General features: G+C 38.5%; 3 protein-coding genes and 1 long non-coding RNA gene across 4 annotated transcripts; all 4 read left to right on the top strand.

Moving 5' to 3' along the window:
• The first annotated feature begins 525 nt into the window (after positions 1-525).
• smg9 (SMG9 nonsense mediated mRNA decay factor) lies at positions 526-9,196 on the top strand. The gene is made up of 13 exons (XM_044207682.1): positions 526-1,095; positions 1,185-1,259; positions 1,686-1,920; positions 2,069-2,166; positions 2,260-2,372; positions 3,565-3,676; positions 3,787-3,882; positions 4,082-4,167; positions 6,681-6,787; positions 6,886-6,993; positions 7,241-7,366; positions 7,451-7,595; positions 8,725-9,196. The coding sequence occupies exons 1-13, from the start codon at positions 949-951 to the stop codon at positions 8,801-8,803; spliced, it is 1,527 nt and encodes a 508-aa protein (XP_044063617.1). The 5' UTR covers positions 526-948; the 3' UTR covers positions 8,804-9,196.
• An 860-nt stretch (positions 9,197-10,056) lies between these two features.
• On the top strand, positions 10,057-12,134 carry LOC122881467 (urokinase plasminogen activator surface receptor-like). Its single transcript, XM_044207720.1, has 5 exons — positions 10,057-10,209; positions 10,592-10,708; positions 10,791-10,937; positions 11,266-11,376; positions 11,508-12,134. The coding sequence occupies exons 1-5, from the start codon at positions 10,164-10,166 to the stop codon at positions 11,702-11,704; spliced, it is 618 nt and encodes a 205-aa protein (XP_044063655.1). The 5' UTR covers positions 10,057-10,163; the 3' UTR covers positions 11,705-12,134.
• A 1,178-nt stretch (positions 12,135-13,312) lies between these two features.
• Positions 13,313-15,687, top strand: LOC122881474. Its single transcript, XR_006379164.1, has 2 exons — positions 13,313-14,071; positions 14,165-15,687. It is a non-coding gene; the product is annotated as an uncharacterized LOC122881474 (long non-coding RNA).
• A 2,825-nt stretch (positions 15,688-18,512) lies between these two features.
• LOC122881465 (urokinase plasminogen activator surface receptor-like) lies at positions 18,513-20,775 on the top strand. Its single transcript, XM_044207718.1, has 5 exons — positions 18,513-18,664; positions 19,092-19,211; positions 19,294-19,440; positions 19,901-20,011; positions 20,140-20,775. The coding sequence occupies exons 1-5, from the start codon at positions 18,619-18,621 to the stop codon at positions 20,340-20,342; spliced, it is 627 nt and encodes a 208-aa protein (XP_044063653.1). The 5' UTR covers positions 18,513-18,618; the 3' UTR covers positions 20,343-20,775.
• The last annotated feature ends 1,854 nt before the right edge of the window (positions 20,776-22,629 follow it).

Here is a 22,629-nt window from a genome sequence, read left to right as displayed (position 1 = left end):
CAGGCTGATAAATTAACTTGGGCGGTCTTGAATTACCTATTGTTTTTTCTATTTAATGGTAACGAGAAGACTCCTTATTCTCTCCATTTGAACAACGCTTATACTGTAACTCATGTCTATGCGGTATTACTATTACTTATACAGTAATATTTTAAACATTTCCACCTGTTCCTTTACTTATTTATTTATTTGTGTATGGGATAGTATTGTTATGCTTGATACCATGTTATATTATTTTATCTGTTATTTTATTGTACAATACTTTGGTCAACTCTGGTTGTTTTTAAATGTACTTTATAATAAACTTAATTTGATGATGATTTGAATATGTTAAATATGTCTTTAAGAAATCTACCATCTCAATAATATGTAATAAAGGCAAACAAAAAGCAGCAGAACAAGGTTGAACAAGGATATCATATAGCTTCTTATGCTCTTTTTATATAGTAAAATATACAGCGAGGTTACACGTCAAAATGATCCCTAAAGTGGCGGAACTACTTACATCATTACGATGTTTCATAACGACTTCATTTACGAAACGGACGAGATGCGTTTGATTGGTAACATACAGAATTTCAGGCGGGTGGAGTTTCTTCTTGCGCGTTTATATTCCAGAACCGCTCAAACGCCGTGCTTTAACGGTTAACGTCGAATTGCGAAGTAAGCGCACCAGCGGAAAGCGTTAGCTAACGTTATTTACATTCATAGACAAGTGCTTTAGGTTTAACTTTAACGATAACACCACTAAATATCCTTAAACGTCAACGAGAGCAATGGTCACAGGATTACTAGCGGAGAGTTGAGTTCTAGTTTCGAAGATATTTCAGTGAAAGTAACATTATCTTCAGCTTGCCTCTGCTTGGACTGGAGTCCCATCATAGTTAGCTAGCTTTCTATTGACATCAGTTGTGCTGTTGTAAGTCAGTGAATCAGGTGAGGAGCGACATGTCGGAGTCCGGCCACAGTCAGCCCGGGATGTACGGGCAGGGACGCAGAAGGAGGCGACGCCGGGGAGACCGAGATACTGGACCTCCGGGCCAAAATCTGTCCGGTCCCAGTCGGGATCGAGAATACCAACCGAGAGAACGAAGGGTAATACAATCACATGCTCACATTAAAGTGAATTTTGGATTGTTTTGATTTTCTTCAGAATAGTGACTCACTTTCATTTATTTGTTCAGGATGGGAGCGAGGATCCACCGGGCCCACTCATTCAGAAGACCCCCATCATTCTTGCAAAACCTCCTGGAGAAAGGGTACGTTAGCTTGTCTCAGATAATGTAATTCTCTTTATTGAATACAAACAATAATGCATACAATAACTATGACATTAGACCAGTTTGATTTGTCCAAGTAGTAATTTGCTTGCAGGATAATCAAACTGACCACAAAGTAAGAATATGCTGTAGTGTGACTGCAATATGTGAAATCAAACATCATATCAAATTTGAGAAGAAAGGTTGGCAGCAATTACATTTACATTAATTCATTTGGCAGACACTTTTATCCAAGGCCATGTAAGGTACTTATACATTTACATAATTCTTTCCAGAATTTAGGACTATATTCACAAATGAGTCACAGTTAATAAGTGATCATTACAGAAAGTACAGTTTGTAAGCGCTTCTTCCTCTCTGCTCTTCTGATCTATTGACTTGCGCTGTTGTCGGATCCTTTTCAAGGCCAAGTCTTCACAGAATGCACCTGTCAGTGGAGCTCTAGTCCTGGAGAAGCCCATCATGCTAATGAAAGCCAGGGATGATGGAGGGAAGCCAGGAACCCCCCCAGAAGCGGCAGCTCAGCCCTCTGGTCCTGGGCCCTCCAAGATGGAGAAGGAAGGGCAGCGACCCACCCAGCCTGTATACCAGATCCAAAACAGAGGAATGGGTGCTTCTGCATCGAGCAGTGCTGTGGACCGTAAGTTACTGTAGATTTCACAAAAATAACTGGGGGTTTTTTTCTACTGAAAATGTCAGTTACAGGAATACACCACTTGGATGCACTCATTAAGGCCAAATTGCATGTGCAGAGAAAATAAAAGTAAATCCTTTCATATGACTTCCAGCCATGGTTGGCCAGTCTAAACTCCTCCCTCCAGAGAAGATGAAGCACAGCATTAAGCTAGTGGATGATCAGATGAATTGGTGTGACAGTGCCATGGAGGTGAGTTAATGTTCAATGAATTTAGTTGATTGTGGAGCCATTGTATTTATACTGTACTGTAAGGAAGTTGTGTCTTGTTGTGATGTGTTGCAGTATCTGAGGGACCAAACCGATATGTTGGTGGTGGGAGTCATTGGCCTGCAGGGAACTGGGAAATCTACGATCATGTCACTGTTATCCGCCAACACTCCTGAGGAAGATCAAAGGCAAGGATGCTCATAACACCAACAACCAGCTCAAGCTTGTAAACTGCTCAGTTATGTGTAAATGATATATGAATTTAATTTATTAATAAAACATATACTTTTGCACTTGTCAAAAATACCAGTCAGAGAAAATCTAAGTGAAGAGGATGAATAAGTCCACAGTTAAAAGATGCTGACGAGGCTTTCCCATAATGACAGAAAATGTCATCTAGTATGCAAGAGGAATTTGAAACAATCAAATAATGTTCCTGATGCCAGTTTAGTGTATGAGGAGGTCAGTTAAGACTAAACCGAGAAGGACTGAACTTTTGATGTTTTGTAGTAAAAGTTACAGTTAGACTACTACTAACCAACCAACCTGTACTACAGATTGGTCTACAACTATAGCATTGTTACACCAGTGGCAGCTCCTGTTATATAAGTAATCTAAAAAAAAAAAGTAGTTAAATGCTTTTAGCAGGGCTAGAATAATCCACTAAAAAGCAGAGTAGAAGAATATAATGAGTTTTTGTCAGTGCTGGATGGTACCCAAACACCTCACCTGTTATTATAGGTTATTAGAGAAAGGAAAATATGTTTTGGGATAAATATAAATATAATCTAAGTGTACACTGTCAGCCCCAATTGGTCTTTCAGTCTGCAGTGTTGCCAAAGCAGCTAATGCTACCCATTCAAAATTAAAATAACACTGATAACACGAATCAGTGGTACATTTATATGTGTTTATTCTTCCCATCAAAATTTTGTATTTTAAATCTGCACTTAAAAAGTGATGGTACTGTTACTGAACACACAGGGGCGATATTGTAAACCCATCTGTAGAGTGTAGTGTAGAGTGTTAGCTTATCATACATTATTTTGTTTTCTAACAGTTCACACAACGTTTAAAAAAAAATTGTTCATTTTGCGCAATGTCCACCAGAAAACCATATATTCAATAACTATTTGTTTAGAGAAAATTAGAACTACAAACTAAAATAGTTAATTAGACCCGCTAAACCTATCTGTTTAAGTATTAATACATTCTTTTCTTTTAGCTTATTTCTGAAAATCAAGAAAATTCCCAGGTGTTAGGTTCTCAAAACATTTATGACTTGTACTTTCAGTGACAGACAGGCTAATTGGAAGAATAAGTGATGGAGGTCATACTGTGTCCTTTGTTTGGAATAAGCATGCATATTTGTTTGCACAGGGGTTATGTATTCAGAGCCCAGACTCAAGAAATCAAGGAAAGAGGAGGAAACCAGAGCACAGGCATTGATTTCTTCATCACACAGGAGAGAGTCATCTTCTTGGACACACAAGTAAGAATGAAGTATTGCAGATACAGTGACAGTAGTATTTTCAATTTTCTGTCAAAATGTCTCGTTGGAAGTTACGATTAGACTGTAAAATGTCTTATTTGTTTCTTCAGCCAATGCTCAGCCCATCTATTCTTGACCACCTCATCAACAACGATCGGAAGCTGCCTCCAGAGTACAACCTCCCTCACACATATGTTGAGATGCAGGTCAGTGGCTGGCCTGCAGATGGCAGTGGGTGAAAACACTAGTTGTATATGTGAGCACAGGTGCATAACCTCTAGGGACCAATATGTACATTTAGTCCTCTGATTCATTGTTTAATCGCAGTTTGTAGGTCATTTTAATTATTTTATACACAAACATTCACATGTAACCGCATTAGCACTCTGTATGATCTGTCTACAGTCTCTTCAGATTGCTGCCTTCCTGTTTACAGTGTGCCATGTGGTCATTGTGGTTCAAGACTGGTTCACTGACTTAAACCTCTACAGGTAGGTACTTGCTTATTTGCGATGGGTCCGTGTTATACTTACTGCCTACATTCACAGCACAAAAGAAGAGGTTGGCTCTCAGGAAGGCTCTGTCGATAACTTGAAAAGATCCCCTCCTGCCACAGGAATGTTGAGCATTTCATCTTGAATCTTAAGAGGATATTTGTCTTCTGCTTTTTCATAAGCTCAATAATGTTATTCCATCAGTTGGTCTTGTGGTCAACAAATGTGGGCAAAGCCAGACCTGTTGAAACTGACTGGCTATGTACCTGTCTAACTTGTGCTGACACTCATTCATCTACACCATTATCTGTTCAGTTTTCTTGTGTATACTTATCTTAGCTAAAGCAGACAACATTGTCATCAAAAGTGAGTTTTTACTTACTAAACTAACTTACTAAAGTTAGTACTAATTTACTGACTTTTACACAGCTGAAAATTATGACTGTAGTTGAAAGCAATACCTGTAATCAGCTTGGTGGTAGCTAGTTAGTTAGGTTATACTGGCCTGGAAAGTACAGAAATGCATGGACGCCAAATGTAGCAACTTACATGTCTTGGAAAGTTTAGGAATTAGTATGTCTTAAAACAATATTCACATGCCAATATGTATATTGAAAGCGCTGTTGCTCACTTTAATTGTTCCTTCTGTCCATACTGGCTGCAAAGAGATCCCTTCTTGAAGCAATTTTAATGTAAATGATGCAGGACAAAATTCAGTTCTGTTTCTGGGCAATAAATAATTCCAACGTTCAGCTGAGGCTAATATGAGGCTTACACCACTAAATACTAACTGCTTTGTTTCCCCTGTCCAGGGAAACAAAGCAGTCAAACTGACCTATAATACTGCTATACCAGCTGCTATAACAAAACAAAAAACGGTCGGTTCTCATAGATGATCGGTAATCGGTATCAGCGGCAAAAAAATGTGATTGGGAAGGAAGGAAGGAAGATCCCTTGCTTGATTTGACTGATTCTGACTGCTGAAGCCTCATATTAGCTTAGCTGAACTTAAGAATGCATTTTTTACACAGGACTGTACATTTTGTCCCCCATCACTTACATTACATTTAAATCGCTTTAGATAGGAATCTCTTTGTGGCCAGTACAGCCAGGAGGAACAATTGCAGCTGACACCGAAAACAGCCAATGGGAAGAGAAAAAAATATTTTCCCCGGTTTAGGGAGCATTTCATGCCAAAACGCCTATGGCTAATTCTGACTGTAAATTCATTGTACAATAAGTACTTTATTAAGAAAACATTTTCCACAAGACTTTAGGTTTAGCGGTGAGCTGGATTCCTCTTGAAGCGGTGGCTAAGGATCATGGGTAATGTAGCCTTGCCTTCTGCTATCCAAAACTGACAACAAAAAACTTTATTTCTCAGAATCGAAGAAGAAATAATCTAAACTGACAGCCGTAACATTGACCTATTGTATTGTTGAATTATCAAGGACGTTCGTGTTTTAGTTTTGAGAAATTTTGAGGATATCATTGAAAGAAAACCTTAACATGGGAATTAACAGTGAGGAAAACACTTTTGGGCAGCGGGTCCACGGTTCTCCAATGGGACTGATGCTCACAGCATCGTATAGCGCCGCGGTCAGGTTAATATTGGAGTGAATGGATGGCCGGAGCAGTTCCTCTGAGCGTCTAATATTGCCACAGATGTTTTTACATTGGAGTTAATTGAAAGCCCGGTGCATCTCATACAGATGCCAAGGGGTGTGACAAAACGTTGTTTTTTGACGACCTGGGAATAAGAACAGGTTTGGGCATTTTGTCAGTAAGAACAAAGAAATAACACAAATGTCAGTAATGCTCCATCGTAAGACTGACGCTTGCGCTCCTTTATACAGGGCAGGCACAACGGACTGACTAAAATGCACACATGCGATTTGACCATATGCTTAAATCCTTTATTCTCTATGACCAAGTACGGTTGCATATCTGCAGTGATAAACACTCCTATAGCATTAGTTATTAATTTGGCACAGTCCAAATCTGCAGTGAGAGGCTGCCTGAACGCTGTGGGGAGACAGACTTGCTTTCCAGTCTGTTTTTGTCTCGTTCCGCCAATCGACACATTCGGGTGAAAATTATAATTGTAATTTTTGTTGTGTGGAATAATATAACAGGCTGCCAGAAAACCCACTCAGTTCTTCCTACTGACAAAAGCATCACTCTGTGCACTGTGAAAATTAATGGATTGGATATGCCTACATTTGGATCAGAAAATATCAAACATCTACTGTCGATAAACACCTGCTAATTGTGTCGTTATCATTGGACCAAGCCTATACACGGCTGCCATGTACACTAGTTACACCTCCTGATTCTTACACTTTGAGACGTTGATTTCGAATGTATCTTGTATATATGTGTGTATGTACCCGCACTGATCATATCTCTTCCACAGTGACGATCACACTGAAAACATGGATAATTACCCAACCTTTGCAGCTGTTGTTTAGTTTAATGTTCAGGAATTTTAATGTAATGTTTGTGGATAGGTTTCTTCAGACTGCTGAGATGTTGAAACCTTCCACTCCGTCTGCAAGCCATGACAGCACTGGCTCTTCAGGCAATGACGATGGAGCCGAGTACTATCCTCATATAGGTGACTTTTTAATGCTGAAACGCACAATCTCCTACACCAACCAGGTTTAATGATATCAAAATGAAAGTGTCTCTTCTTTAAATTCTTCTCTCATCCAGTGTTCCTCCAGAATAAGGCCAGACAGGATGATTTCTGCCCAAAGAATCTGAAGAACATGCATATGGTGGTGGACAAATTAATGGCCCACTCTCATCTCAAATACAAAGGTTCAAAACTACAAGAATGTTCTCTTCATACATAGATATATTCTGTTCACGCTATGGCTGTTTTTAAGGGTAAATCGTGTTTAATTTGTAAAACTGAGTTTAGATAAGAACAAATCAATGCAAATGGTTAGCAACAATACCATGAATTAGTATTTGGTTTAGAGATTTGATTAACAAAATAGTTGCCCCACATTGCTTCATCATGCCACACCAGCACTCATCCCATAATAAGTTGTTTTGTTTTTAGGTACATTGTCCATGCTTGACTGCAGTATCTACCCTGGTTTGGGGCAAGACTACCTGGCAACTGAAGTCAACATGTTCCTCCTTCCTGTGCAGGAGAATGATGGGGAGGATAATCTGACTAAAGCAGGTCATAGAGAATTTATCTTCGCATAAGGCAAAACTCAACTGTCCTCCTGTGTAAGATGTGAATTAATCTTTGTGCAATGTTTAGGGTTGGGAACATACCCGCTCTTCTCCCTGCTGCCGGGGTACAGAGGACATCCTGCCTTCTCCACAATGGTTTCAAAACTCCGCAGCCAAATACTGGCCATGCCCCGCTGTCAGCTGTCACACACCATCCTCACTGAGAAGAATTGGTAAACATCACATTCTTCTCCCTCCCACTTTCCATTTATATTGATATAAAGTTAATTCATAAACTACTAATCAAAAACAGAGTGCTTTACAGGACAAAAACAATGTAAAACAACCAAACATGACAATAGAATTTTATTTTTTAACCTTTATTTATTCAGAGGAAGCTTCTCTTTTGCAGGAACGCCCTGATCACATTCACACCTTGTCACTGCACCACTCACTGCTGCTCGTTAAGCTCATTGTTTGGAGCAATGATGGTGGAAATGGAAAGGAAATGGCATAATTTCACCAGGGGATGGGGGGACATTTAAGGTGTTAATTTTTTATTTTTTTTTCTCGCCTTCATTTGACAGTTTACAGCGTCGAGATAGACATGAAACATGGGGACAGAGAGATAGGGGTGTGAAATTCACACGTAAACCTACCTACTGCTAAATCCAATTCCTGTTTCCCTCACTTCTGTAGTCACTTACTGTTCAGCCACCACAGTACAGATGAGAGAAGATCTGAGTTTATAAAAATATATACATACATCTGAGTCGCCTTCAGTTATTACTGTGATCTCAAAGCAATGATCTTAACGAGCAGCAGTCAGTGCAATGCAAACTTTTTTGCTCTGGGTTTCGCCTCTCAGGTTACATACAGGTTACATGTCCTTATATGGTGGTGGTTGTTTGGGTTGTTTGCAGCCTAAACAAATACATGCACACACTACTCAGGGCTGAAAATGGCCCCGCACCTCCTCTGCATGTTTTCCAGATAAAAATAATTGAATCTGTAGTTTTAGTAATTATTAATTTTCTCCTAAAAGACACTTGAATAGATAATCAGTCAAAGAAGATAGTAAAGCACAATACTCCTTGTTGTAAAGATGCAAATACAACTTTATGTATCGTCTTGATCAAAGAATCTAAACATGATTTTAAGTAGGATTGGTGCAATAACAATATAGCAGAGAATATACTAATATACTACCATTTCACCATGTTTTCTTATGTGCTAGATTGATTTAAATGTAACTCTAGCTAAAAATACAGATTAAATTATATAAATATATTACCCAATTATATTCTTTAAACTTCATTTGTTACATGGTGAATAGAATTTCTGGTCTCTTTGTTTTTACAGGTTTCACTACGCAGCTCGTATCTGGGATGGGGTGAAAAAGTCCTCGGCCCTCTCTGAATACAGCCGCCTGCTCTGCTAACACTTTGGTTGAACTGCTGTTTTATACAAAAGCTGTGCAAGCTCTTATGCCCGATAATCAGGTCACATAAAGAGAAATGTGGTTCTGAAAGTGGAGAGTGGTTTGCAGTATACAGAAGGGATAAGTGAAACTTGAAGCCCAGTCACCAACTTCTGTCTGTAGACTTTGGTGGGAATGAAAACCTGCTGAGTCTTGGTGCTCTGTGTCAGAAAGTTGTACCTGGCCCTCAGGAAAATGTAAATGTAACTGCAGTTTTCGTGTATTGACGGTGCACACGCGTTCTCTGCGGGGGAAAAAAATAGCCTCCTGTAAGTTATTTTTTTATTTTCATCAACATCAGTCTGAGAGTAATTGTCAGTTACTCAGAAATAAAAGGAAACACTAGCCAAAAGATTTTATGTGTGGTTCTTAAACTGCATGGTGCTTTTCGTTGCACAGGTTTGTTGCCCTCATCTCTTACTCAGATTACTCCTTACTCACTCATCAGGGCAAGGATGGTGTCAATCTCCACTGGAATACTGTATTCAATCCTTTCACAAGACAGAGCATAGCTTTACACTATGATACCTACATCAACACTATAATAGTTAACAGGAAGAAGTAGGCATCCCCCTTGTTAACCTGCTCGAAAGATGCTCTGTGGTTTGTCTCGTAGTTTCACTTCACATTGCTGCTTTTAAGAACCGCCATGATCTCGGAACATACCAACCAACTGGTTTTAAACTGCCTGTGGAGGAACATGTAAGAGTCTGTCCATTCTTGCCTTCCCCCTGTTAAAAATTAACACATTGCCTCTTCACTGGAAGTGAAATGAGATGTCTCACCCACATTCAAGTGGAATGTAGCTTTCGTTTCCTCTAAAAGAACACTCAAACCTCCCCCTTTATGTCACCATCTTTTTCATAACAGTGCAGACTAAGAAATGAAATGAAGGTGGTGATGGAGCAATACCTGTTATCATAACAGCCAACAGATGGTTTAAAATTGTCTTCCATTGTCTACCATATATGAATTGTTCTCCTCAGTGTGTGAATATACTGCATGTGAACTGAGTGAGTCTTTCATTTTGTATTTTATTGGTCCTGCAGTAAGTCTGTCTTGTATTTATGTATGTATGTATATTTTGATCCGTCTGTTTGTGTCATAGCTCTTATAGTTACAAGATACTAACAGTAAGTAGTGCACTACTATTTATAGCCAATTCAGTTTTCAGTAAATGTACAAGGCTTTTCTAAGTTTCACATTTTGTCACTACTGAAGGATGAATGAAGGAGTGGTTTGAAGACCACTCCTTCACAGGAGAGCTTCTTAAAGCCAGAACAGATCAAACTAAAACTCAGTTGTGTCCTGCCATCACAAAATGCATCTCCTTACGCTGATCTTTGGGATTGTGCTTCTCCCTAAAGGCAAGTTTTTGTTCTCTTATCTGTTTTTTTAACTGTTTAATCTTTAAGAAAAGAAGGATTGTTATTTTCAACTACCAACTTTGCTTTTACAAATGCTACAGACCTGGGTTATTTAAGGTTACAAGAATCAGTATGTCCATATCCTACTTGTCTTATACTTTTACTTGACACTGCTATTCCTGTTTTTTCTCACCTGCAGTTTGTGCACAGTTGATTTGGCCTCTTTGCTATTTTGTTGTAGTTGAAAACACCCCCCGCCCCCGCATCTCACACACACACACACACACACACACACACACGTCAGTTAAAATAATTTTGTCCACCCCTTGTATTAGATAGAGAGGTTGATGAATTAACTTATCTGAGTTTTGTGTTTCATCAGCCTACACCCTGAAATGTTATGAGTGTGAACCAGGAATATCAGGAACCTGCACAGATTCAACAAAAGAATGCCCACAGGGTCAACACTGTGGTGCCCTAAGAATCCTTTCATATGCAGGTATGGTATTTTGTGGTGGATTGTTTTGATTGTGAAACTGCTTTGCATGGCCCAGTTTACAAAGGTTATTCTTTTGTTGCAGGTGGTTCAAAACTTGCTGATGTCAACATGAAAACTTGTGCTTTGGATAAACAGTGTGCTGAGGGCTCAGTCAACTTTGGAATATCCAGAACCGTAATTACCAGCAAGTGCTGCACCTCCGAGCTCTGCAACACCCAACCTGCCCCTGGTAACTTACTGCAAATACACACAACACAACGAAATATAGAAACACCCTGCAAATCCATAAAACAACAATGAGAGAAGGGAAAGAGGGAATCTCCAGGTTCAAGTTAATTTTGTTTTATTGTGAAATTTTCGTGTATTTCAAAATCCACTAATTATAATTAGTCAATGAACAAACAAATGGCATAAATCTAACCCTAACCCTACATGTTGTATATCTGTTATTAAGCTGCTATTTCAACTTCTCATCAGCAGGGAAACACCAACAAATGTCCATAGCCTGCTGGACAAATAAGCTTTGAAATATTAACAATGTATGTTTTATGTTACAGAACCTATTAAATCCAATCCCAGTGGTAACAAGTGCTACAGCTGCGATGGACAAAAGTGCACCTCAATTCTAAAGTGCGAGGGGGGTGAGGACCACTGCATCTCAACAACGGGTAACCAGCCTATGGCATTAAACATCTAACTCTGTTCCATGTATTTCCTCAGCTCAGAGGGATGCTCAGTGATTCTAGTAGATGTATTAAAACTTAAAGCTCACACACTAACATTATTTTCATTCTCTCAGTGAACATAGGAGGTGAAAAGACGACCGTGAAGGGCTGTGCCTCCAAGCTGATATGCTCAGCTACGGCACAGATTAAAGGAGTCATTGCAGGAGAAATGACCTGCTGTCAGGGTGACCTCTGCAACAGCGCCAGCAGCACAAGTACTGGCCTTCTGCTCCTGGTGGCACCGCTGGGCTCTTTGGTCATGTTCTCTTAACTGGTGGAGACAGCAGCATCACCGCTCAGTTTTTCTTTTCATGTCTGCATGGCCTCATAGTGCTCCCACCCCTTTTTTATCCTTTCAACCAATGAGTGAGAAAGTAGAAATTTAGCAAGCATAAATAGTATAAAAATATCATTTAGTAAAGTTATGGTTTCCCTCTGTCTCCTGCTTCATACAGTTTTTAACCTGCATATTTTCTTTTTGCATGTTGCCTAAACAGATAGTAGCGACTGTCTTGCATAGAATAGTTGTCAACAACAGCTAAAACAACAAGTATAACAAGAACAATGTAAAAACTATTAACTATTCACTAAATTTTTGTTCAGAGTGCTATTATTAACCTGAAACCTATTTTTAATTGGAATTATCAGAAATATTTTGATGTTACTGATGAAAAGCAAAATAAACAGATTTCTTAAAATTCTGCTAGAGTGTATTTCTGTGTTCTTAATCCTTTCTCAGTCTCATTTAAATGTTGAAAAAGCAAAATGTACTTCTGACTTTTGTGTCATATAAGCACTGAGGATACTCAGTTTCAAGATGGTACATGGAATAGTTTACATTAAGTATAGGAGTGTGTCAGAATTACACAAGTAAGGGCTGTGGCACGTGGTAGACACCTGCCAGACAACAAGAGCCACCAGACATTTGGTTTAGTGTTTGTAGTGTTTACTTACAATTTTGATATTTAGCCTTCAAAATTGGGTTTATTTTGTTTGTTATTATGTTTATTTTGACCCAGGTAAAATTGAAGGCTTTTAACCAGAGATAGTTATTGTATTTTACTATATCAAACAAGGACAAGACATGATGATGGATTCTAAATATCATCTGGTGTGAATGACACAGATACTGAGCAATGCCCTACTGTGAACTATGAACGAGTGACTAAACAGATTAAATCAAAGATTTAGATTTTTATTTTTTTTTTCTGTGTATTATATGACACAGTGATAAGACAAATACATGTGTATTTAATTGTGGATTTGCTAATCCACCTATGGCTCATGTTAATTAATTTGATCATCTCAAAGGATGATGTAGAAGAAATGTATTTCTGAATGTTCTTAGATTTAGTGCAGGCAGGAATTTGGCTTATTAAAGTAGGGAGTGTTTACTGCAACATAGTTTTTGTAAAAGATGACGGTCTCTCATTCAGTAGAGGAAGAAGTACTCAGAGCTAAATTATCAATAGCACAGTGTAAAAATTCTGTGTTACAAGTAAACGTCCTGCATAAAAGTACTGATTATGCAGAATGGCTGATTACAGAGTGATACACAGTATATTATATCCCTGTATTATAATTAGCAATGCATTAATGTGTAAGCATCACTAATGTTGCAGCTGGTAAAGGTGGGGCTAATTTCAACCACTTTATATACTGCCCGGTAGCTTAATCCATAAAAATACATCATAATTTATTAGTTGATTTATATTTTGTATTGATAATCTGAATCTACAAAGCATCTAGTAACTAATGTTGTCAATTAAATGTAGTTGAGCAAAAAGTACAATATTTACCTCCAAAATGTAGTGGACTCAAATATAAATTAGCATAAAATGGAAATACTCGAGTAAAATACATGTAGGGACCCCTAAAATGTGTATTGTGTTGAATATAGTTAGTGGTAAAAATAACACAACAAATTAAAATGTATTTTGTTTTTATTTCAAAATATGATGCAACTATGTATTTTTTTGTTTTTGCTCATGACCAGTGAAAAAGTGTGTTTAATACAAGTGTTTTGTTGCTGGCCAATGAATGTTGGAATTGTTGTTGTTGCATCATGACGTGAGTTACGTGCGGAAGAAGAAGAGGAGCATCGCACATGAAGAGAAGCAGCTGCATGTGTCTCGGTCGCGTGAGATTTGTTGTCATTTTGGAGACCAGTTATGTTATCTGTAATGTAAGGCCCAAAGTGCAAAGGAAAACGTTTATAGGAAACATTTTATTCACTTTATTTTGCTTTATTGCTTAAAGTGATTTATTTTTCCTGTTAGTCTCTTCGCGATTGTTTGAGAACTCCGTGTGTGCTGATTTCTCATCAGATAGAGACATTTACATTTGCACACAGTGACTGATGTGAAGAAGTTCGTTGTGAACTCGTCCTAAATTCGTTTGGGACCGGACACCTCTAGCATTTCATCACTGGATGCAGCTCGACTGGACTTTGTTTCGTGTGGATTAAACGGGACTGGAGAAAGTGAGTTTGTGTCGTGAGTGATTCAAACATTACCTCGTCATTATCATCGGATGGACGTGGGTGAGTTCATCTATTGAGACTCGTTGACTGTGAGAGAGATCGCACAGAACCCTTCAGCTTTATATGTGCACCAACGGACTGGGCCCCAACGTTAAAGTACGCGTACAATTTTTGACTGTGTTACTGACTCATACCAAAATTTTCATACGGGACAGAAACATAATCTCTGTTTTTTCTTTTCTTTTGGAGGTGTTTGAAAGATCTTGAAAGAACGTGATTTTGGTATTGTATTATTTTTGGAGTGTGTAACTTAATCAAGGGTTTGATATTTTATCTCATATTTTAATTTGAGGTTAAAATTTAAGAATACAGGTTTAAGAAGCTAAGTATCTGAAAAAAGAATTCTGAGAGGTTGTATAAATCTTTTATTTGCTGGAAAACAAATAATTCACGGATTGTTGGTAAAATATTTTCTGTGTTATTTGCTATTCTCTATACAACTTATTTGTTTCGTCATTTAGTGCTTTCTTGGAAACAAAACAAAGTCATTTTATTAGTGTAAAACAAAATAAATCATTGCTATTCTTTTTTTCCCCTAAATTTGTTATCTGGTATTTCATTGTTCTTTTAGATAGTTAATTCATTTAACACAGTTACAAATTTCTAAGAAAACTATAAATAAGGGTTTTTCTTACTTTAATTTTATTGTGTGATTATTGGTACAGGAGAAAAGCTAAATTACAACTGTTTTTAATTTAAAGAAAAGAAGCACCGGCCAAATTCCCCATTCAACTGCCGGGAACCCAGGTTCTTCTTATTTAACATAGCATTGAAATTAACCCCTAGGGTTAATAAAAGGGTTACATACAGATACCTTAAATGTACTGCTTGGTGACCAACTGCCTTCACGGAGGCACCTGGGAGCGGCCTCCGGTAGACACCCTGGAGATTCACCCTGCACATCACGATGAAAGCCGGTCGGAAATGTCCCATCTTTGCCAGCGTTTCAAAACTGTAGACTAAACCATGGTTTTGCTGTGATAAAGACTTGATGTGAATAAAATATATGAATTCCTATTTAGAGAAATCAATTTCCCTAGCCTTACGTTAGCATCTTGTAGTCGTTTTCATAATCAGATCACATACCTCACTTCACTATTGCCAATAAGATCAGATTTATTTCATCACTCAATATATGCTATTTCATCTGTTGTGTTTGTTATTTTCTTTGTCATATACCTTATTAATCCTTCATTTATTCAGTTATTAGACATTTAGCTATAAATAAATGCCCTCATTTAATCAGTAAGAAGTTGTCTGTGTCAAGGTCAATCTTTCAAAAGAATTTAAATCCTTCTTAGAGACTGATCTATTTAATGATCCAAGTTTAATTCATTTAATTAATTAATTTCTCCTTGTAAAAGAGTGGTGCCCCTTCAAGTGAATTGAGTGTATTAGTGAATTAGTGTTATTTGATTAAAGTAGTTGATTTTCCTACAGTCATTATATATTCTTTAAATTAAGTAAATACAGTTTAAAAGCATGACCAACATCACTTCCCTCCATTCAAACATACATGTAGCCGGTTGCTGGAAGCACGTGATGTTTCCAAGATGTCTTGAAGAACTCAAATGTTGCCATGTACTTGGCAATCCTGCAACACATTTGGGGAAAATTGGAAAATCAATTACAATCTCAAGTTGTTTTCTGCAGCTTTGTAGTTTCTGTTTCACAAAACTAAATAAAGACACGGTTTCCTGGAAGGCAGTGCATAAACGCATTGAGGCAGTTCTCATTAATCCATAAGGTCAAGAAACATCATGTGACCACAGTGTATTCAGCAGGCATTTGGTTCAGAAAAAGCCACTCCATGTTGTAAATAATGGAAGCCAGGCATAATTAGTTTATTATAGCAGCCTTGGTGTGATAGTCACACTCTGCTAAGTGCAGTCCTTCTCACATACCCAGCCTGATTGCTATGTACTATTAACCTGGTACCTTGTTTGGTAGTCCATCATGTGTTTAGGCTTCACTAGAACTGTAAAGACACAGTATAGTTTACCTCTAGTACCTACATATATCCCACTTTGTTGGCAGTTTTCGGAGACCTTGGTGGTAATAAAAGTGGTAATAAACATGAACATTTCTTAATTTTTTCTGGTGAGGCAAGTACTTAGGATGTTGCTATGGTGAATCCTGGGAGCTTTCCATTAAATGATGTTTTCTCGCATCCTCTCTCCTCCACCCTCTGGCCCATGACCCAAAAACTGGTCCGCAATAAGGACGGTGTTCTAATCCTTTTCTTACCCGACTAACTAGTGTTTGCCAGAATGGGTGACATTTACCATGTTGACCCACCTCAAATAAAACTATTCTCATCTTTAGATTAGAATTGCCTTTTAACAGTCAAATGTCACATGTTGTCATGGGGGTGCAGGAGAGTGGCAACAGGGGATGGACCCAAATGCAGACAGTCAAGACGACAGCACAATATTAGTGGTTTAATTACCAAAATAGCATACAAGCAGGTAACGGTAGATAGTTGCAGGTCCAGGTTACAGAAGCTCAAAAGCACAAACACAAGGCAAGATAACTGACAGGACTCCCCCCTCAATGACAGATTCCACATGTCCCACCAGGATGGCCAGGAACACCGAGCAGGGTGGGTGGAGGGAGTCTGGAGGAAGGATTTAGGAGCAAGTGGCCTGCGACAGGCGAAGCCACTCTGGAGGGCATCAACGAATGTGGAACTGTTCTGGGGGGGCGGCCCTGGCAACTGATGATCCGGCCATAGGTCAAGGCAGGATGCAGGACAGACTGACGACCTGACTGGTGGCAGGAGAGCTGAGCACGAGGTCAGTGGCAGGAGTGCAGAGCCTTCAGTGGTGGTCAATGACTGTGGGTCAGGGCTGGCAAATGACTGAACAGTGAAGAAGGCCGACTGGAGGTCAGGCGGAGCGTCGGCAGGGTTGGCCAACTGGGGTTCTGTGGCACTGGGCAGTTGAGTATCTGTGGAGTTGAGCAGCTGAGATAGCCACTGGTGTCAGGATACGTGGAGACCACACCTTTTTCTGGGGACTCCGCTGTACCCTGGGAAAATAACCAGGTGAGTCCCATCATAAGGTGACAGCTGGTTGTCAGGGTGGCTCCTCGACCAGTCCGTTGAAGGCTCGAAGGGTTCGGGGGAAGCAGGTGGTGGGCTAGCTGGCTCAATGTAGGCAGGCTTCAGGCTCACGAACTTAAGGCTAATTGACCAGAGTGCAGGCTGGTTTTTAGCAGGACGGGGTGCAGACTGGTTACTAGCAGACCATAGGCCGGGCTGGAGTTAGCAGGCTAGCAGGCCAAAATAGCGTACAGGCAGGTAACAGTAGGTAGACAGAGGTCCAGGTTACAGATGCTCAAATGCAAAAACAGGAGACAAGATAACAACTAGGACAAACTGACAAGGAGTGAGTGGAAAAGGGCTGGTTAAGTATTGCACAGCTGACAAATGACAGTGGAAACAGGTGAGGAGGTGGCCTGGGAAGGCCAGGCAATTGTGGCAGAAGAGCAGATGGGGGAAGTGGGAACAGGTGTGAAGATCCGAGGGCACCTGGTGGATGGAAGGAAAATGGCAATGGAGGGGACTGGGGAGTTACAAATATGGGTGAAGAGGAGGGACAGACAGACTTTGACATGTGTTTTAGGTGTTACATGTATTTTGTGTGAAGAGTTAATTAAATGTTTTTACTCAACTGGTCTTGTTCACCTGATTCAGCTGACAACCTGAAGTATTTTGAATGTATGCCACAGTACACAAAATCCTTGTTTCATCAATGCAGAGAAGTAAAAGTACAGTAAGAATGTGAATATTGGACATTGGGCAAAATGCAGCCACCACTTTATAACAAAAATAATGCTGGTGAAAATGATCAGTAGTTCATTTATCATAGCCATTTCACCATGCGTGGAAGTTGCCTCATTCACTCCTCCGTGAGTGGCAAAGACAGTCAGTATCTGCCACCGTGCAATCACTTGATAAAAAAAATGTAAAATATGCCTAAAATGGTAATAAGCTGCAATCGAATGATAAGATGATTCAGAAAACATTTAGGCCTCTAATTTTTTTCAATTTAGACTGCCAAATGTTAAAGAGAAGAGTATCAATCTATCGATCTATCTATACCATCTATCTTTACATTCTTTCTTCCCTAATTTTATAATTGCAGGGTGACAGTTACTTGCTGTACACAACCACGGAAACATTTATCATGCACTGACGTGTGATGGCTACTCTTATCTTTGTGTGCAGGCATCCAGAAGGCTGGAATAAAGTGTATAACATTAATCACACTGGGTGGATCCTGGCTGTTCAGTATAAGATATGTTTTCCTCAGTGTGTGAATATACTGCATGTAAAAACAGTGTGAAAGTTATTATAGGGATCAGAAATCTCACAGTAGGTAGTGCAATACTGTTTGGAACTGCTAAACATGTGCCTATGTAAAAAAAAAAAAAAAAAAAAAACCCTCAATGAAAAAAAAAACCCAATGAAAACAAAGTCAATTCAGTTTCCAGTAAATGTACAAGTAAGTTTCACATTTTGTCACTACTGAAGGATGAATGAAGGAGGGGTCTGAGTATGAAGACCACTCCTTCACAGGAGAGCTTCTTAATGCCATATCAGATTAAACTAAAACTCAGTTGTGTCCTGCCATCACAAAATGCATCTCCTTACGCTGATCTTTGGGATTGTGCTTCTCCCTAAAGGCAAGTTTTTGTTCTCTTATTTGTTTTTTTAACTGTTTAATCTTTAAGAAAAGAAGGATTGTTATTTTCAACTACCAACTTTGCTTTTACAAATGCTACAGACATGGGTTATTTAAGGTTACATACCAAATAACAGTATGTCCTAATCCTACATGTTATTTTGCTGTTGGCTACTTTTACTTACCACTGATATTCCTCTTTGTTTAGCCTCTTTTCTATTCTGTTGTAGTTGAAAACAACAACACAACGCCACACTTGTCAGAACTGCACTTGACATGCACTGTAATACTGTATAACCCACTTTTGTAGCTGTGCTTATAATTTTGATTAATTTACTTCAGAGTTAAGTTGTTTAAATAATTTTGTCCACCTCTTGTAGAAAAGAAAAGTTGATGAATTAACTTATCTGAGTTTTGTTTTTCATCAGCCTACACCCTGAAATGTCATGAGTGTGTCCCGAGAACATCAGGAACCTGCACAGATACAACAAAAGAATGCCCTTCACGGATTCATCAGTGCCGTGCAGTAAGAATCACTTCATATGCAGGTATGGTATTTTGTGGTGCATTGTTTTGATTGTGAAACTGCTTTGCATGGCCCAGTTTACAAAGGTTATTCTTTTGTTGCAGGTGGTTCAAAACTTGCTGATGTCAACATGAAAACTTGTGCTTTGGATAAACAGTGTGCTGAGGGCTCAGTCAACTTTGGAATATCCAGAACCGTAATTACCAGCAAGTGCTGCACCTCCGAGCTCTGCAACACTGAACATGCCCCTGGTAACTCAATTAGATTGTCTATTGGTATTTAGATGCGTCTCTGCACTGTTTTTGTCGAAAATTGGCATTAAGTCGCACTCTCTCTCTCTCTCTTTCTCTCTCTCGTATAGAGAGAGCGAGCGAAAGAGAGAGATCTACAGGTTCAAGTTAATCTTGTTTTATTGCTTATTTGACCAATCATGTTGTCATTAATTTTCGTGTATTTCAAAATCCACAAATTATAATTAGTCAATGAACAAAGAAATGGCATAAATCTAACCCTAACCCTACATGTTGTATATCTGTTATTATAAAAGCTGCTATTTCAACTTCTCATCAGCAGGGAAACACCAACAAATGTCCATAGCCTGCTGGACAAATAAGCTTTGAAAAAAGCCTTTAAAAAAAGATCATTGCAGTGACCCCTCCAGCTTCCTCTACCTCCCCAAACAATATTAACAATGTATGTTTTATGTTACAGAACCTATTAAATCCAATCCCAGTGGTAACAAGTGCTACAGCTGCGATGGACAAAAGTGCACCTCAATTCTAAAGTGCGAGGGGGGTGAGGACCACTGCATCTCAGCAACGGGTAACCAGCCTATGGCATTAAACATCTAACTCTGTTCCATGTATTTCCTCAGCTCAGAGGGATGCTCAGTGATTCTAGTAGATGTATTAAAACTTAAAGCTCACACACTAACATTTTCATTCTCTCAGTGAACATAGGAGGTGAAAAGACGACCGTGAAGGGCTGTGCCTCCGAGTCAATATGTTCAAACAAGGTCAATGCACAGATTAAAGGAGTCATTGCAGGAGAAATGACCTGCTGTCAGGGTGACCTCTGCAACAGCGCCAGCAGCACAAGTACTGGCCTTCTGCTCCTGGTGGCACCGCTGGGCTCTTTGGTCATGTTCTCTTAACTGGTGGAGACAGCAGCATCACTGCTCAGTTTTTCTTTTCATGTCTGCATGGCCTCATAGTGCTCCCACCCCTTTTTTATCCTTTCAACCAATGAGTGAGAAAGTAGAAATTTAGCAAGCATAAATAGTATAAAAATATCATTTAGTAAAGTTATGGTTTCCCTCTGTCTCCTGCTTCATACAGTTTTTAACCTGCATATTTTCTTTTTTTGCATGTTGCCTAAACAGATAGTAGCGACTGTCTTGCATAGAATAGTTGTCAACAACAGCTAAAACAACAAGTATAACAAGAACAATGTAAAAAACTATTAACTATTCACTAAATTTTTGTTCAGAGTGCTATTATTAACCTGAAACCTATTTTTAATTGGAATTATCAGAAATATTTTGATGTTACTGATGAAAAGCAAAATAAACAGATTTCTTAAAATTCTGCTAGAGTGTATTTCTGTGTTCTTAATCCTTTCTCAGTCTCATTTAAATGTTGAAAAAGCAAAATGTACTTCTGACTTTTGTGTCATATAAGCACTGAGGATACTCAGTTTCAAGATGGTACATGGAATAGTTTACATTAAGTATAGGAGTGTGTCAGAATTACACAAGTAAGGGCTGTGGCACGTGGTAGACACCTGCCAGACAACAAGAGCCACCAGACATTTGGTTTAGTGTTTGTAGTGTTTACTTACAATTTTGATATTTAGCCTTCAAAATTGGGTTTATTTTGTTTGTTATTATGTTTATTTTGACCCAGGTAAAATTGAAGGCTTTTAACCAGAGATAGTTATTGTATTTTACTATATCAAACAAGGACAAGACATGATGATGGATTCTAAATATCATCTGGTGTGAATGACACAGATACTGAGCAATGCCCTACTGTGAACTATGAACGAGTGACTAAACAGATTAAATCAAAGATTTAGATTTTTATTTTTTTTTCTGTGTATTATATGACACAGTGATAAGACAAATACATGTGTATTTAATTGTGGATTTGCTAATCCACCTATGGCTCATGTTAATTAATTTGATCATCTCAAAGGATGATGTAGAAGAAATGTATTTCTGAATGTTCTTAGATTTAGTGCAGGCAGGAATTTGGCTTATTAAAGTAGGGAGTGTTTACTGCAACATAGTTTTTGTAAAAGATGACGGTCTCTCATTCAGTAGAGGAAGAAGTACTCAGAGCTTTTACTTAAGTAAATTATCAATAGCACAGTGTAAAAATTCTGTGTTACAAGTAAACGTCCTGCATAAAAGTACTGATTATGCAGAATGGCTGATTACAGAGTGATACACAGTATATTATATCCCTGTATTATAATTAGCAATGCATTAATGTGTAAGCATCACTAATGTTGCAGCTGGTAAAGGTGGGGCTAATTTCAACCACTTTATATACTGCCCGGTAGCTTAATCCATAAAAATACATCATAATTTATTAGTTGATTTATATTTTGTATTGATAATCTGAATCTACAAAGCATCTAGTAACTAATGTTGTCAATTAAATGTAGTTGAGCAAAAAGTACAATATTTACCTCCAAAATGTAGTGGACTCAAATATAAATTAGCATAAAATGGAAATACTCGAGTAAAATACAGATACCTTAAATGTACTGAGTTACATTCCACCACTGCCCTCATCAATCGTTATTAGCTATTGATGTTTGTTCCCAGAGTCTAGATCACCCTCAACTGTTCAGCCTGCCCCCATGTTTACCTGTGTATTTGCTTGTCGTGTAAAACTGGCAGGACGTGTGAAGAGAGTAGAGGGACATTCTGTGGGAAACAACTATGCACAGTGAACCCCCATCTAGTGGACAAAGTTTTTACAACAGGCAGTTTATACATTCTTCAACAACTTTTTAGAGAATTCTGTTTCTGGTCAGACAGCAGGAAAACACATGTAATAATAAAGCAATAAATATAATGGGAAATTAGGACTTGTGTCTGGGGAGTCTTTGAATGCAGCTGAATACAAGAGAGTTGTTCATTTAAAGACAATTTAAAGACTGCATGTGATAATATTATACATTTTTGTAAGGATGGTCAGATTCAATTTTAAAAAGTCGAAGGGAAGTTCTCCGTTGCTAGATACCTTTGGTAACACTAAAAAAAGGATTATTTCATGCTTTATTTGAATGTATATATGTTTTGTTTTCAGTAGTGGGCCTATGTGCTATAGTTAGTTCATGATACATTCACTATTAACAATTAATAACAAATGTGTTCTTTAAGAAGACACTCTTCTAGTATAAGACCTAAAATCAACCCTCATAATGTG

Source organism: Siniperca chuatsi, linkage group LG9 (assembly GCF_020085105.1).
Source record: "Siniperca chuatsi isolate FFG_IHB_CAS linkage group LG9, ASM2008510v1, whole genome shotgun sequence".
In the NCBI taxonomy this organism is placed as follows: domain Eukaryota; kingdom Metazoa; phylum Chordata; class Actinopteri; order Centrarchiformes; family Sinipercidae; genus Siniperca; species Siniperca chuatsi.
The sequence above is the reverse complement of the archived record's forward strand: the minus strand, read 5'-3'. Positions and strand labels throughout refer to the sequence as shown.